Source organism: Pygocentrus nattereri, chromosome 7 (assembly GCF_015220715.1).
Source record: "Pygocentrus nattereri isolate fPygNat1 chromosome 7, fPygNat1.pri, whole genome shotgun sequence".
Taxonomy (NCBI): Eukaryota; Metazoa; Chordata; class Actinopteri; order Characiformes; family Serrasalmidae; genus Pygocentrus; species Pygocentrus nattereri.
Genome location: NC_051217.1, coordinates 43,872,550 through 43,888,451, shown reverse-complemented (window position 1 = coordinate 43,888,451; position 15,902 = coordinate 43,872,550). Strand labels below are relative to the sequence as shown.

At 41.0% G+C, this 15,902-nt stretch overlaps 1 protein-coding gene across 3 annotated transcripts in view; it reads left to right on the top strand.

Annotated features, from left to right (window-relative positions):
- LOC108411445 (protein unc-13 homolog C-like) overlaps positions 1-15,902 on the top strand; it is a 331,641-nt gene that overhangs the window by 138,305 nt on the left and 177,434 nt on the right. For all 3 annotated transcript variants that reach the window (XM_037539851.1, XM_037539850.1, XM_037539852.1), the window contains 3 exons: positions 361-429; positions 7,195-7,284; positions 13,112-13,240. In XM_037539851.1, the coding sequence (XP_037395748.1) occupies positions 361-429; positions 7,195-7,284; positions 13,112-13,240 (288 nt within the window). The remainder of the gene's footprint in view (positions 1-360; positions 430-7,194; positions 7,285-13,111; positions 13,241-15,902) is intronic.

Sequence of the window (15,902 nt, the reverse complement as noted above, 5' to 3'; positions counted from 1 at the left end):
ATTGGTGGATGGATGGATGGATGGATGGATGGATGGATGGATGGATGGATGGATGGATAGATAGATGTCTTCATTTATGGATGGATGGATGGATAGATAGATGATTAGTTGACTGGATGACTGGATTGGTTAAATGGTGAATGGATGGATGAATGGATGGATGGACAGATGATATGTGAATGGATGTGTACATAATGAATGAAATACTCAAAGTATCTTCAGATTATACTTATAGAACAGAAGAACTGCGTATATTATAAGTATTAAATACTGTTAGTACTAATACAGAAAAGTAAGTATTAATGTGTTCTTAGCAGGATTGGTACTAATCTACACGCTGAATGTTGCTTGTTTCCACAGAGAGAGAAGTTTGTAAAGCTCTTGGATCAGCTGCACAACTCCCTGAGGATTGATCTGTCCAAGTATCGGGTAAGAAAACTAAAGGCCAAAACCAGAAAAACAGCAGAAGCGTTATAATCACTGAGGAATAGTAAATGCTTCTATTGCATGTTGAATTAGCATTTCATTACATTTGCTTTGAGCTACAATAACAGAATGAAAAAACAGCTCAGTTTCGCCTTCAGGGCAAAATGTGAGTTTACCAGCAGAGACGGCTTTAGACTGATTTCTATCCACTCATCCGTCATCGGTCATTGGCTATATATCCATCCATTCATGCAGTCAGTCATTGTCCATTCATTCATTCATTCATTCATTCGTTCATTTATCTGTCCATCCGTCATTCACTTTTAACTCAGTATTCATTGATCCACCCATCCATTCATGCAGTCATTCATTGTCTGTTCGTTCGTCCGTTCATTCATTCATTCATTCATTCATTCATTCATTCATTCATTCATTCATTCATTCATTCATCTGTCCATCCGCCATTCACTTTTAACTCAGTATTCATTGATCCACCCATCCATTCATGCAGTCATTCATTGTCCGTTCGTTCGTTCATTCATTCATTCATTCATTCATTCATTCATTCATTCATTCATCTGTCAGTCCATCATTCACTTCTATTAACTCACTATCCATTGATCCATCCATCCATTCATGCAGTCATTAATTGTCCGTTCGTTCATTCATTTGTTCATTCATTCATTCATTCATCTGTCAGTCCATCATTCACTTCTATTAACTCACTATCCATTGATTCATCCATCCATTCATGCAGTCATTCATTGTCTATCTGTTCATTCATCTGCCCAGCCGTCTTTTAGCATAATGTACTTAGTAAACTGATTGAGCCAACCATCCATTCATCCAGGCATTCAGTATCTATTCACTCGTTAATTAATTAATTCATTCATTCATTCAATCTGTCCATCATTCACTTTTATTAACTTAGTATCCATTGATCCATCCATCCATCCATCCATCCAGAGTTATTCATTATTCATTCATTCATTCATTCAACTGTCCATCAATCATTCTCTTTCATTCACTTAGTATCCACTGACCCATCCATCCATTCATCAATCAATTAACACAACTAGTATGGACAAGAACTGTTATAAGACACTGGTGTAATGCTGACCAGTTGTTAAGGGCTGTTGTTAAGGCATCATGACGCTTAAACAAGGATTATAGATGAAAGTATGGGTGTGACTGTTTTTGTCTGGTGAGCTTAAAACTATAAAAATTGTTTATATGTCGGCCTTGTTTTTAGGTTTCTTTTAACACCTGCGTAGTGTTACCTGCGTACTCCCATCAATGAATCCCCATCAGCAGTACTTTATTATTATTGACGCAGGTGAATCACCTCCTTCAGATCAGTGCATCACAACACATTATTATACCCCTAATATATACCACACCACACAGACCACATTACATACCTGCAGTAATCAGCCTGAAGACCAGTCCCGAGACCAGCTTCCTGCTAACCGGCTGCTCTCAACACTGCAGCGGTTTATATAGCCTGTATCAGAGTCTGAGTCTCAGTGCTGACATGCTAGTGACAGGAAGGCAGAACACACACACACACACACACACACACACACACAGATGCTGACAGCAGCGTCACACTCATATACGCACATGCATATACACACATACATACTTACACACACACACACACACACACACACACACACACACACACACACACACAGACTTGGCAGCCTGCCAGGAGGTATCACCTTCACTTTACCTGTCTGTTTCAGTGCGATGCCTTCTGACAGTAATACAATTCACATCAGCTTCCCCCCACTGTGCCAGCCCAGACAGTTCCCTACAATGAGATTCCGATCCAAAGTGAGTTTGCTTTTCCCTAAAGCTGAGACGGATATGGCTGAGACAGCTTGGAAACTCAGTTTTGTACCTCAGCTTTCCAGTCGCTCCTTATTTTAGTGGTTATGAGACACATGTGCAGTGATTTTTAGAGCTTTTCAGCTGATCCAGGGTGATGTGCTTTAATCCGACTTATAAAATCCACTGTTTAGCTACTAAATAGCATATATTTCATGTGACCTACAATATGCTTAAAATGTTCTCATCTGCGGTTTCCCAGGTTTTTGGTGATGTACTATATGACCATTCAGCTGTGTATTTGATAGTATGCTATAGAATCATTAAGCTATATACCCATACATGGTAGTATACCATATTATTATTAAGATGTATACCCATAATGAGCTGTATGAGTAAGATATATACCCATATTTAGTAGTATTGTATATTCAATTATTACGATATTTACCTGTATTTGGTATTCTACAATATGATTAATGATTTTATACCCGTTATTAGCAGTATACTTTATGAATATTAAGAAGCATATCTGTGTGTAGTATTATACTATATGATCATTAAACCATATGCCCATATTTGGTCATGTATGATTATTGAATCACATGTCCATATTTGGTGGTTATATGTTTATTAGAGCATATTCCTATATTCAGTAGTATAGTACACAATTATTTAATTATAAGGTGTTTTCCCACCCTCTATTTGATTTCGGAGGTTGGATTTGATGTAAAATATTGCTTATTCATTTATTTATTTATTTATTTTTACTTGCATCATTCAAAATGTAGTGTTTTGAACTTTTTTTTTGCTGTTCATGTTTGGTAGCACCCAATATCAAGATGTATGTCTGTGTTTGGTGCTATATTATGTTATTACCAAGGTGCTTTACTATATTTTATAGTGCACTACATGATTTTTAAGCTGAATTCCCATATTTGGTATTGAACAATATGACTATTAAGCTGTATTTCTTGATTTGATGGTCTATTGTATTATTATTAAGATATGTCCCATATTTGGCAGTATACTATATGATTAGTTAACTGAGAAATGCTTCATTATTGCCTCTTATTGGTAATAAACCCATTGGAAATGAGCTCAATCAGAAGCACATAAGAAAGAGCAAAATGAATAGATAATAATAATGTTATTACTGTACAGTAGAAATGAATAGGTCTAAAGGAAGAATCAACACACCATACTTAAGCTAATCCTTGATCAAAATAGACACATATAAGAATGATTCACAGTCAGGCTGGGAAAACTGACGTGACATATCGAGTCTAGATCCGTCATCACAAAAGCTGACATCTCATCAGTTCTGGAACCCGTTCCATCTGTGTTGCTTCAGAATAGCACTGTTGATCAGAGGTTAGTCCCTCTCTATAGGCACTGTCTGAACATGCTGTCCTGAAAGTGGATCTTGCTGAGAGATATTTAAAGCGTTCTAACCTGTAGCAGCTGATACTGGGAGAACATTTTCCCATAGGCCTGACCATATGGCCATATGAGTCAAACATCTCCCCCTCCTCCCTGCCTTAGGTTACACTATAAATAGGAAACCCTTCATCTAGTCTGACCACTGATGAAGGGCTAGAGCAGGTCCACTTTATTAGAAGCCCCTCCTTTGTAGCTCCACCTTAACAGTGTAGAGTTGGAGGCTGTAGCTCTGTCGATAAGCTGTGCAGTAACAGATGCGCTGCAGTCCGTAATTGTATACCAATGCAGTGAACCTATAAGGTAGAGCTCGTAAAGTGACCAGTGAGTGGGAGCACTGTGTTCTCTATCCTTTATCTCTTGTAAGAGCCAGTGGCTCTGTGGCTCCAGTGGTGAAGTTAAGGAAAATAATCCGATTCTTTTCTGGATTATACCCTCACAAAAGGCCTTTAGCCTCAGTGGACCTGTTGGGCCACAGAGTCATAAACCCTTTACTGCATAAAGGTTTCACTCTGGCTGGCACCAGAAGCTGATTCACCATGTTTCTGTTTGCATTTTTGATGTTGGCAAACATCATTGCCACTCCATTAGTCTTGGCAGAGTAATTGGAGCTTTGTAGGGAAACGTGGGGTGAGTCTGACGGCCCGTCGTCCAGAAGTCTGCCTGAAACAGCAGCCGCCGCCACCCACAGACGGGTTAACAGCTCCAACGCCTACTGCTTCGAATTTCTCAACGTGCTCACCAAATTAAAGCCTTCCCTTTGTCTTCACATAACCGTCCCTGACATTTTCAGAAGCCGCTATCGCAGCCCAGCCCGCGGGCCCAAAAAAACAACAATTAGTAGGAGGAGGAGGATCCTGATGGTGCATGTTCTTCTTTGTTGTGCGTGAAGCCCTTCACGGCTTTGTGTGTGATGCTATAAAGGCATGTGTTAGCGTGTAGGACAGACAAGCTTGCCTCAGTGGGCTTTTTTGACACCGTCAGGTTAATATAGTGTATGACGTTACAGGAGAATGAGCTCATGGGTTTACGACTGAAGGATTCATTTTCTTGACGTATGACAGGTTCTGCTTACACACTAAACAATCATGTGTTTTCATTTTCAGTCCTGACAGCGAGATATGAATGTCGGTACCTGGGGGTGAACTGGGGTGAATAAATTCAACAGTCACAGAATCAGTTTATTCAGCAAGGAATATTTTTGCTGGTGATGTCAACATAAATACCAAATAAACCAAATGCAGTGTCACTCTACAGATTTGATCATACAGAGTGAATGGTATGTGCAGTTGCATTATTAATAGGAAGGTAGTTATAGATACATTGATGCATGCAAATTTAAACATGCGCAGGTAAAAACATTGCGTACTTTTCCATTTCTATTTATTTAGCTATGTTGGACATGTAGGCCACTGTGTTCAGCACTGTCTGTGACCTGCTTGAGATGTGACCGATATACTGACCTGTTTTCTGAACGCTTGTCTCTCAACAACGACACTTGTGTTGATTGGATGTTTTTCTAAGATAAAATTTAAAGCCTTATCAGTTTCTTAAATCTGTCATTTCTGCCTGAGTGAATACTTTATCTGACTTTATTTTAACGCTCTCGCGGTAATCTGAGCACAGATCTTGGATCTGAGCAGCTCAAAGAGAGGGGTCCTGCTGCTTGCCCACCATAGCCAGCAAAATTCTGTTCGCTCCCAATGACTGCATTGTCCAGTTTATTTGCCTTCCCATAATGCAGAGTATTGGCTGATACCAATCTGATATATTTTTTTAATCATCAGGGTGTATTTGCTACATGGCTTTGGTGACAGTCGCTTACTGCAAGTGGCAGGAAATAGACCCGAAGCCTAATAGCTGCGCACTCACATTTATGTGCATACATTTAAATGGAAGGTGGCTAAATAAAACAGTCAGAATGCTGCACATATTACACGGGTACTTTTAGCACTTTAACATACTTTTAAACTCCATTTAAACTTCTTCATTAGCTTGTAAAACCATGCCTAACTGCCATTGTTCGTGAATTACGTCCAAAACAGTTAGGATGTTATGGCACATCTACAATGCAAAAAAAACAAGACTGAAACTGGATCAGCCAGTAATACATTAAAATATGCCTTGATCACAAATAATATCAGGATATCACTAATTTACTCATTTCCATATTACATACATGCAAACTTGTCATCTTTCTGTGATATTCACGTTTTGATTGATGAACATGGCCCAGTCATTTTTTCAACTAACATATACAGTACAGATATAGTATTGAAGTTTGTGGTGCAGTGAGAACTAAAATAACTTTACCAAAATGTAAGCGCCAAGTTTCACGTGCGCCGAAGTTTCATCAGGATTTATAATAGTGTGTAAAGAAAGGCTATGTGTAAATTGTCGTTATTAACCAAGACAGTGAGCTTTCATTTGGTTTATGTCTGACATTAGGGATGAAATTGATGATTATGTGAACAGTTGCAACTGTCATAAGACAAAAATTACCCATATACAAATTATATTGCATGTGGCAATCATCGGGGTCCATGCACTGTACACCATTTAGGAGCCAGTAGAACACAAACGACAGACTTAGTTTTATGAATGTACTTGTTGGGTCTCAAAACAGCCAGATTTTTCTTTATATTAGCCTTTTCACCTTGGTATGGTAAGTATCTAACAAATTAGTCAAAACACTTTGAAAACTGCACATTTTTGGACACAACTTTATGTAATATTTATATTGTTTTTAAAGTAATCACAGAATACACACAAAAATCTCAACATATAGCTTGTTCTGAATCTGAATCTGTTTTGGTTCTGTGGCTTGTGTCTTTAGTACTCTTGGCTTTATTTGTATTTTAGGCATATTTAAAGTTCAGAAAAAGAGTAAATGATAAGATAGATGAATCCATAGTGAGGCTTTCTGTATTGGGTAAACTGCTACAGGTCATGCCTTTTGCCACAAAGCCAAGCTTAGACCAGACTTCACTATAAAACCCAATGATTGTGTTACATCAAGTGGTTGGTGGAAACCAATTGCCTTCATTCAATTGTCCAAACCTTGATTCAATTGTCCTAAACTCGACCTAGGCTTAACTTTGTTTCTCTTAACTCAACTTTTATATATTACTGGAGTTGTAGGTTTGCAATACAGTAGATATCGATGCATGTTATGCTTTTTAACATTGTTTCTCAATACAGACCACTCGGTTATTGGGATTGGGCACTTACATCTGCCTCAAACCCATAAGCAGCTCACTTTATCACCATCTCAGAGTGTCTGGATGAAAAAAACAGAAAGGCCAGCTCTCCTGCTTACATTTTAAATCTAAACATTTTATTTTTCTCTCATCCACATCAATTTTGGCAGAGCAGTTTCTGCATCTGTGATTGAACTTGGAAATGAGTAGAGGGCAAACGAGAGAGAGAGAGAGAGAGAGATCGAGATCACACTGTCCTTGTCTGTCCTCATCTGTTGTTTGTCTATAATTACAGGACAATTTCCCTGCCGGAAACCCAGAGAGACTCCAGGACCTGAAATCAACAGTGGACCTTCTAACCAGCATCACCTTCTTCAGGATGAAGGTACACACAATTATACACACATTCAGTCTTTCCTGACACCTTCTTTAATTAGGTATTCTCAGTGATCCCCAGACTTAGTGAACTTATCTCCTCTCATCAGTGACTGACATCAGTATTCTGCCTCACACTCGCACAACGCAGAGAGAAAAGCAGCCTGTGCAGAACCTCCAACTCAGCTTCAGCCTTTGACTTATGCAGTACATATAGATTATGAATACATATTGTGGCTTGACAGTCTTATCTGTAAAAATACATCCTCAAAACTTCTCACAACCAAGTCGGATTACATCCATTGACTGACTGATGTGGTTAAACACAGTATGACTTACTATAGAAATGATCAAAACTTTGTATAGCTGAGTGTTGCGGTCAGCCATTCGCAGACGAGGTGTAGTACGTTTTATTTAAGGGCTGTCAAACAATAAAAAGAATTATTCTTGATTATTTGCATTCTTTTTGTTTTAGTTAATCACAATTGAATCCTCAAATTTTACCAAAACGAAAGTTTGGTAACACTTCTTATAAGTCTTGTGTCCATAACGCATATAATTACATTTATGCAGTTAAATGGCATACATAACACCTTATAATGCTGGGCATACGCTTGTAGCGTTGCTCATAAGTAGTTTCAGTTGCATACAAAAGACTTTATAAAGCAATAAGATTGTGTCACGGGCCTGACTTGACCAGCAAGCCGTGCTTTACAGCATGAAGGAAAAAACATCTTTAAATGATAACTGATGTCAGAGGAGCTTCAGAAATAACTGGTCCATTCGTCATGAAATAGTCATACAGGGTATAAAGTGTTTTCAGATTATGCAAAAACATAAAAAAAGAGAAATGGAGAAAGAAAGTTTTGCCCCACATGTTTATTTTTGGCAAAGGATTCCCAATGAGTTGCCAAAACACCAAACAAACAGACTGATTATTCAGTTTTCCATTATATCGGCTCTCATAGGGGTAGCCAGGCTTATCCACAAGGATCCCGTGTGTTTGCAGGCGCACACATAATCAAATATTTGAAGGCGAAGACCAACTGATTAACCTGATTAAGTGGAATCAGGTGTGCACCCGATTGCTTGGAATGAAAAACTGCAGCCACACAGGCCTTTTGTTTACGAGATTGGACACCCCTGCCTTTATTTATGGCCTTTATTTGTGGCAGTCCTTTATTTGGGCTGTAATACTGGAACTTTTTTCATCACTCAGTGTTTGTCCGGTCTGTTCCCACACCCTGGCGGTGACACAGATCTCCTGTGAGGGTGCAAATGAGATCCTGGATCCGGAAGCTCGGATGGATCGATGCAGAAGCATCCGTTAGTTGTGTGTTTAGATGTGTTGTGCTCCGCTGCACACGGAGAAAGCAGGACAGAGAATAGCGTCTCGTTTCAAACGCGCTACGCGTCATTGGGTAGAGATGTACGGCCGTGCATGCGTTCGCATATATTGAATGGGTCTGTATTAGTTAAGGGAGGCTGATGTCTCATTTCCCTGCATCACAAAAATTGTCAGTCGTGTTTGTAATGTCACAGAAATGTATGTTCTGTTGTGTTGGCAGTTTGAGTAAATATGGGGTCAGTGCATTTTTAAATTTGCTCTTAAAAGGCCGTCTCTGTTAGAGGTGGAATACACTGGCGTTCTCATTAAAGAGTTCTTCCTGACTGTGCTTCCCCCTCCAACATTATATAACCACTGTCCATGCCTAAAATGCACATATACTTGGTTTAATACCAAGGAAATCAAAGCAGTGTATGTAATTAATGTTGAAATGCCAGTGGCTTTGCAAAGCGCCAACAGCCTACTTTGTTTTCAGGTCATCTCCCTCATGCTTTAAAACTTATGGTAGACTTGATGATAGAATCAAAACTCTGTTATCAGTCTACCTTTCAATTCATTTGAATTCAATTCACCAAATATGAATCAGGTATTAGCTTTTAATTAGAGTAGGTTAGGCTATATATATATATATAGCAGTTTCTGCTGGGAGATTTTGGTACTAAATTACCCGAAACCTTTGAAGTTATCACGTTAGCTATCCTAAAATAAAGACTTTTCTTTGTTTTGCTGGCTGCTAACATTTTATTTTCTGAGTGTCTTTATTGCTGCCTGAGATGCGCTGCAGCTTTAACTTTCTCTCAGTTTTAAATCGCGGCGCGGCATGGACGGTAAACCCGATCTGCTTCCCAACAGCATCACGAAGGAGCAGCAGCGATCTTTAATCAGTCCACATTTCTGTGTTGTCTCGTAGTGGATGATATGTAAATATCTTTATTGACTGCCAGATAACGATTGCTTGCTGTAAATGATCAAACAAGGTTTATATAGACAATATTTGAACACAACAGCATACAGCCTAATATGCCCTGACAATCATCCATCCATCCATCCATTTTCTAAGCTGCTTCTCCGTCAGGGTCGCGGGGGGTGCTGGAGTCTATCCCAGCAGTCATCAGAAGGCAGGATACACCCTGCACAGGTTGCCAGTCCATCGCAGCCCTGACATTCATTAAAATCTAAACTACTTATTGGTTAGATTTTTTCAAGTTATGTTATTTTCCATTTAATTTTCTTCCTCTATTCTACTTTATTTCATTAGCTTACTTGTTTTAGTCTCATATATCTCCTGCATATCTTGCTGAATTAAAAGCAAGTTAGTAAAGCTTAAAACTAGTGTTATTTCAAACTCTGTTCTACTCTAAACTTAAGGCCATGAGGTTGGTAAGAGTGTCACCCAGGAACACGAGAGAAAGAGAATAAATGTAGATCATCTTTCACTCCTATCATTTGTCCTACAGCTCTCGCTGTTCTTTCACTCGCTGACAAACACAGCGAGTGGTTTGTGGTTCTCTGAGGTAATGAAAGTGACGTGTGGGGCTGCACACTGACCCAGCTGATGGCCTTGGGGCTGCGGTCTTTGAGTCCAGTACAGGACGCGGAGACACTTTGAGTGTGTGTGCAGAGATTAACTGGACCAGCTCACCACAGTCAGCTAAAAAAAAGCAGCCTTTCTTGATCACAAGAAACTCGCCGTTCACCTTAATTAAACCTTACAAGTTTAAAATGAACGTGATAAGTCTTGACTTCTAAAGGTTGGGAAAGGATGAATCAGTTGTCTAGTTAGCTTGTAAGCAGGCTTAATTACCCTTACGGCAGTCTAAAGCCCAGTCGTGTGGCTAACACCACTTTGCTAATTAAGGTGAAGTCCACCACAATATCCATCCATCCATTTTCCAAGCCGCTTCTCCGTCAGGGTCGCAGGGGGGTGCTGGAGCCCATCCCAGCCGTCCACCACAATATGAAATTTTTAAATAAACTGCTACCTCAGTGAGGCTTAGTCACATCGACAACAGGTTCATTTCACAAAATGGGAAAAACTATCCAGTTAAATGAATATGAGTAGAGTGTTTAGTGAACTTCAGCTTGATGTTTGTAACAGAGCTGTGACGCTTCGTGCCACAGTGGGTGCAGTCGCTCACCTCCCTCCCTGACTCCCTCTCTCTCACTCTCGCTGATTGCAGGCTGGCAGCAGAGCTAATAGACCACTGGGAGTCCACTGGGAGTTTTCTCAGTGCTCCCTCTGGCCGGCCTATTCCTGTGTGTGTCACATGGTGACTTCCAGCCCTGCCGTCCTGCTCAAAGCAGATTGATTTTGGGCTGATATTGGATCTATAATGGCTCTCTCCACACCGGAGGCGGGTGATAGAGGTCCAGCACACTGAGGCTACCTGCCCAGAGTCCTCAGGGGGGTTAAAAAGCCAGCAGAGAGCAAATCGTGGGCTGGCTGAGGGGCTTTAAGAATTGACATTCTTTAAAGGCAACTTCAAGTTGGGTTGATTTTTTTTTTTTTTTGTTTTGTGAGCAGCATTTTTTTCTTGGCAAGGTACCATTTTTTTGCAGAAATGTCACTGTAGCAAAGAGAAAAATGACCAAAAACAGCCAAGATTAAATAGGCCTGAAATGACATGACAACATCTAAGACTTCATGAAACACAGTGGTCGTAAAAATGAGAAACAGTGATTAAAAGTGCAGTTTCTTCTCTTTACTCTCGAGTGCCGATCAGCGCAGACATGTCGAAAGAGTTTAAACAGCAGCGAAACAATAACAAAAAGTTGTGTGGAGCTGTTTCTATGGTAGTCTTTAAACAATAGGTTTATAATTACTGTTCATGCTGAGTGTCGAAAGGATACACAATCATTTCTCCACTACAGGACACATTTTACACACATTTTCTAAGCCACTTATCCTTCTGGGTCACAGAAGGAGCTGGCCCTATCCCAGCAGTCATTGTGCGGAAGGCACGTCAAATGCCAGACAGATCGCCAGTCCATTGATAATATAATCATAGACTGTAGGATCGTTCAGAGTCTGCACTAGTCCTTCTCTGTTAGTGTGTGCCAGCAGGTTTCTTTGGTTCTGGTTATTAATTCTGGCAAGAGCAGTTGGGCCGGGTCTTAAAGTCACAAGTGCTGGTCGAGTTTGGGCTTCAGCTTCATACCCATGCAGACCTCTAATACACCCAAACTCTCTTCTACAAACTCCAGCCTGTTAATTCACCAAGTGTTTCCGCTCTTTCAGTGACATCACACCGTGTGTGTGTGTGTGTGTGAGAGAGGATCAGTGAGCCGTGGCTGAAAGGCCCCGCCCACAGAGAAAGGCCCGCAAGGCGCACAATAAAACTCAGACTGTCACAGTGCGTTATGGGTAATGCGACTCCTGCATCCTACAGTGGCTGCTCTTGAGAGCCACACACACTTGGGGAAGTACAGCATCCTTTATTTGCTGTTACGCAAGAGGAAACACAGTGTTCGCGCTCGGCCTCAACACGGCTCAATTAAACAGTAGAACGCGCACCACTGTCCTCTGAGGAGGTTTTAGGGAACACTCTGTAGCTTTGGACCAGTTTCATGTATATGAACTTTAAATTCAACTGATAGATCAGCAAAAGATGTGCAGTCCAATCGCCCCACTTTCCACAAATACACTTGTTTGTCTGAAGTTCTTTCGTTTCACGCTAGAGCTTCAAGGCTAAAGTAGCCGTAGTGTATAAAATGGACAGTGCGTTTGAGTAATATAGGTATGAACTGGACAGAGGGAAATTGGGGAAATGAACACATTTTACGAGGAGCGGGTGGAAGAGTTTATAAATATACGTATGTAATGCAGCAGTTTCTTACAGAAAAATGTGCAAAATTGACATATTTAATGGCCGTGAATGCAGGGAGACATTGTTTTAAGGATTTCAAAGGGGACTCACACCCAAAAATCTATTTTTATATTCGTAAGGTTTGGTTCCACAATACATTAAATACCATTTTTATCAGTTTTTTCCAATTAAGTGAAGCATGTTGTTGGAGTGAGCTCCATCCCGATGCTCACTGTTATTAGAGACAGAAAAAAATGTTTTACCATGTCATAATGCATTATGGGATTAAAAACGCAATTTCAACCGTGATCCCTTGTTTTGTTTTGTTTTTTTGTAATTTTTTTGGTCTGTTCTTCATGAAATATTCAGTGGAATACTCTAGACACTTTATCTACTTTATCTACTGCTCAATTCAATATCATGCTGCTATAGCAAACTTTAAGCACTCTGGACCTCATATTGCTGCTAACTGCCTACTCTCCTACTCTCCCTCTCTTGTGTATTTACCTTATATTTATCTATTTTAATAACAGCTCTTGGGTGTAAACTGGACCATGAGATCTTAATTTCGTTCCACCTCATGTACCATGTGATGCAAATGACAATAAAATCTCCTTAAATCCTTGAATCCTTGAATCCTTGAAAGAGCAGCTTGTGTGATTATGGGTCTGTGTGTTTTTCAGGTGCAGGAGCTGCAGAGCCCCCCCAGAGCGAGCCTGGTGGTGAAGGACTGCGTCAGAGCCTGCCTCGACTCTACTTACAAGTACATCTTCGACAACTGCCATGAGCTCTACAACCAGCTACTGGACCAGGTAGATGGGTTTTAGCCTAAATAACACATTCGAGGTAGATACAAAGTGGGCGTTCCCACTCAAATGTTCAGTGAGTGTATATTGAAACTTTCAATATTGATACTGAAACATTACTGGTAGCCATATTGAAACCTCAGTGACACCAATATTGGCAGATACAGATAGCAATCGATATTACAACCGGTAGTATCAGATGATGATGATGATGATGTGAGTATTGACCTACGCTTTTAAAAGGGCTATTTTTCATTGAAGCACATCACTTATGATGATGATCTGAAAGCAGCCTTTGATGCTGACACTACTCACTCACTCTATTAACCTCACGGGAAGAGCTGCACAGTGTCAGCGGCTGCTGTTTCAGCATAGATTTGTAGATTTGGTTCACATGCATTCTTTCTGCTAATAACGGCTCGTTACTAATTCCTGGTATCAGACCAGTACCATCTCCACTTATGACCACCATGATTGGATTTGTGTGTTGTAATCAGTGTATTGACCGAAGGGCACTGACCCGTGATCAGTTTCTGATTACTAAAGCCTCTCTGATCTCTTTCCTGACATCAGCTCTGACAGTGCGATTCAACACTGTCTGCGCACGCACACACACACACACACACACACACACATACACACACACATGAAACGAAGTTACACAAATGTAAATACACACACACACACACACACCTTATACCCTCTCTCTGTATTGATTCACTGTGTTCTGTTGGCCACTTCATGCTGCACAAACGCCCTGAGCTGCTTTACTGCTCACTACAACAAATGACATCATCATTCGTGCGGAAATCATAAAGCTACCATAAAACTGCTTCTCTTTATTTGATTTCTTTCTCCCCTGAGCTGTTTTCCTCCTTCAGCACAGTGTCCTCCTCCTCTAATCTGTTCACAGGCTGTTGTTTATTGCAGAATAAGCACAAAATATGTATAGTTTACCAAGAGAATGGGAAGGAAACGTCTATCACAGGAACACAGGGTGACACTCTGTCAGATAAAACAAACACTCAACAGCCTCTGAGTAACGTGTTAAAAACATTTGGGGGTGAGGATTAGATTTTGGGTTGAGGTTAAGGTTAGGTTAAGGCCGGGGTGAGGGTTAGGATTAGGTTTTGGGTTGAGGTTAAGGTTAGGTTAAGGCCGGGATGAGGGTTAGGATTAGGTTTTGGGTTGAGGTTAAGGTTAGGTTAAGGCCGGGGTGAGGGTGAGGATTAGGTTTTGGGTTGAGGTTAAGGTTAGGTTAAGGCCGGGATGAGGGTTAGGATTAGGTTTTGGGTTGAGGTTAAGGTTAGGTTAAGGCTGGGGTGAGGGTGAGGATTAGGTTTTGGGTTGAGGTTAAGGTTAGGTTAAGGCCGGGATGAGGGTTAGGATTAGGTTTTGGGTTGAGGTTAAGGTTAGGTTAAGGCCGGGATGAGGGTTAGGATTAGATTTTGGGTTGAGGTTAAGGTTAGGTTAAGGCCGGGGTGAGGGTTAGGATTAGGTTTTGGGTTGACGTTAAGGTTAGGTTAAGGCCGGGATGAGGGTTAGGATTAGGTTTTGGGTTGAGGTTAAGGTTAGGTTAAGGCCGGGGTGAGGGTGAGGATTAGGTTTTGGGTTGAGGTTAAGGTTAGGTTAAGGCCGGGATGAGGGTTAGGATTAGGTTTTGGGTTGAGGTTAAGGTTAGGTTAGGCTGGGTGAGGGTGAGGATTAGGTTTTGGGTTGAGGTTAAGGTTAGGTTAAGGCCGGGATGAGGGTTAGGATTAGGTTTTGGGTTGAGGTTAAGGTTAGGTTAAGGCCGGGATGAGGGTTAGGATTAGGTTTTGGGTTGAGGTTAAGGTTAGGTTAAGGCCGGGATGAGGGTTAGGATTAGGTTTTGGGTTGAGGTTAAGGTTAGGTTAAGGCCGGGATGAGGGTTAGGATTAGGTTTTGGGTTGAGGTTAAGGTTAGGTTAAGGCCGGGATGAGGGTTAGGATTAGGTTTTGGGTTGAGGTTAAGGTTAGGTTAAGGCCGGGGTGAGGGTGAGGATTAGGTTTTGGGTTGAGGTTAAGGTTAGGTTAAGGCCGGGATGAGGGTTAGGATTAGGTTTTGGGTTGAGGTTAAGGTTAGGTTAAGGCCGGGATGAGGGTTAGGATTAGGTTTTGGGTTGAGGTTAAGGTTAGGTTAAGGCCGGGGTGAGGGTTAGGATTAGGTTTTGGGTTGAGGTTAAGGTTAGGTTAAGGCCGGGATGAGGGTTAGGATTAGGTTTTGGGTTGAGGTTAAGGTTAGGTTAAGGCCGGGATGAGGGTTAGGATTAGGTTTTGGGTTGAGGTTAAGGTTAGGTTAAGGCCGGGGTGAGGGTTAGGATTAGGTTTTGGGTTGAGGTTAAGGTTAGGTTAAGGCCGAGGTGAGGGTTAGGATTAGGTTTTGGGTTGAGGTTAAGGTTAGGTTAAGGCCGGGATGAGGGTTAGGATTAGGTTTTGGGTTGAGGTTAAGGTTAGGTTAAGGCCGGGATGAGGGTTAGGATTAGGTTTTGGGTTGAGGTTAAGGTTAGGTTAAGGCCGGGATGAGGGTTAGGATTAGGTTTTGGGTTGAGGTTAAGGTTAGGTTAAGGCCGAGGTGAGGGTTAGGATTAGGTTTTGGGTTGAGGTTAAGGTTAGGTTAAGGCCGGGATGAGGGTTAGGATTAGGTTTTG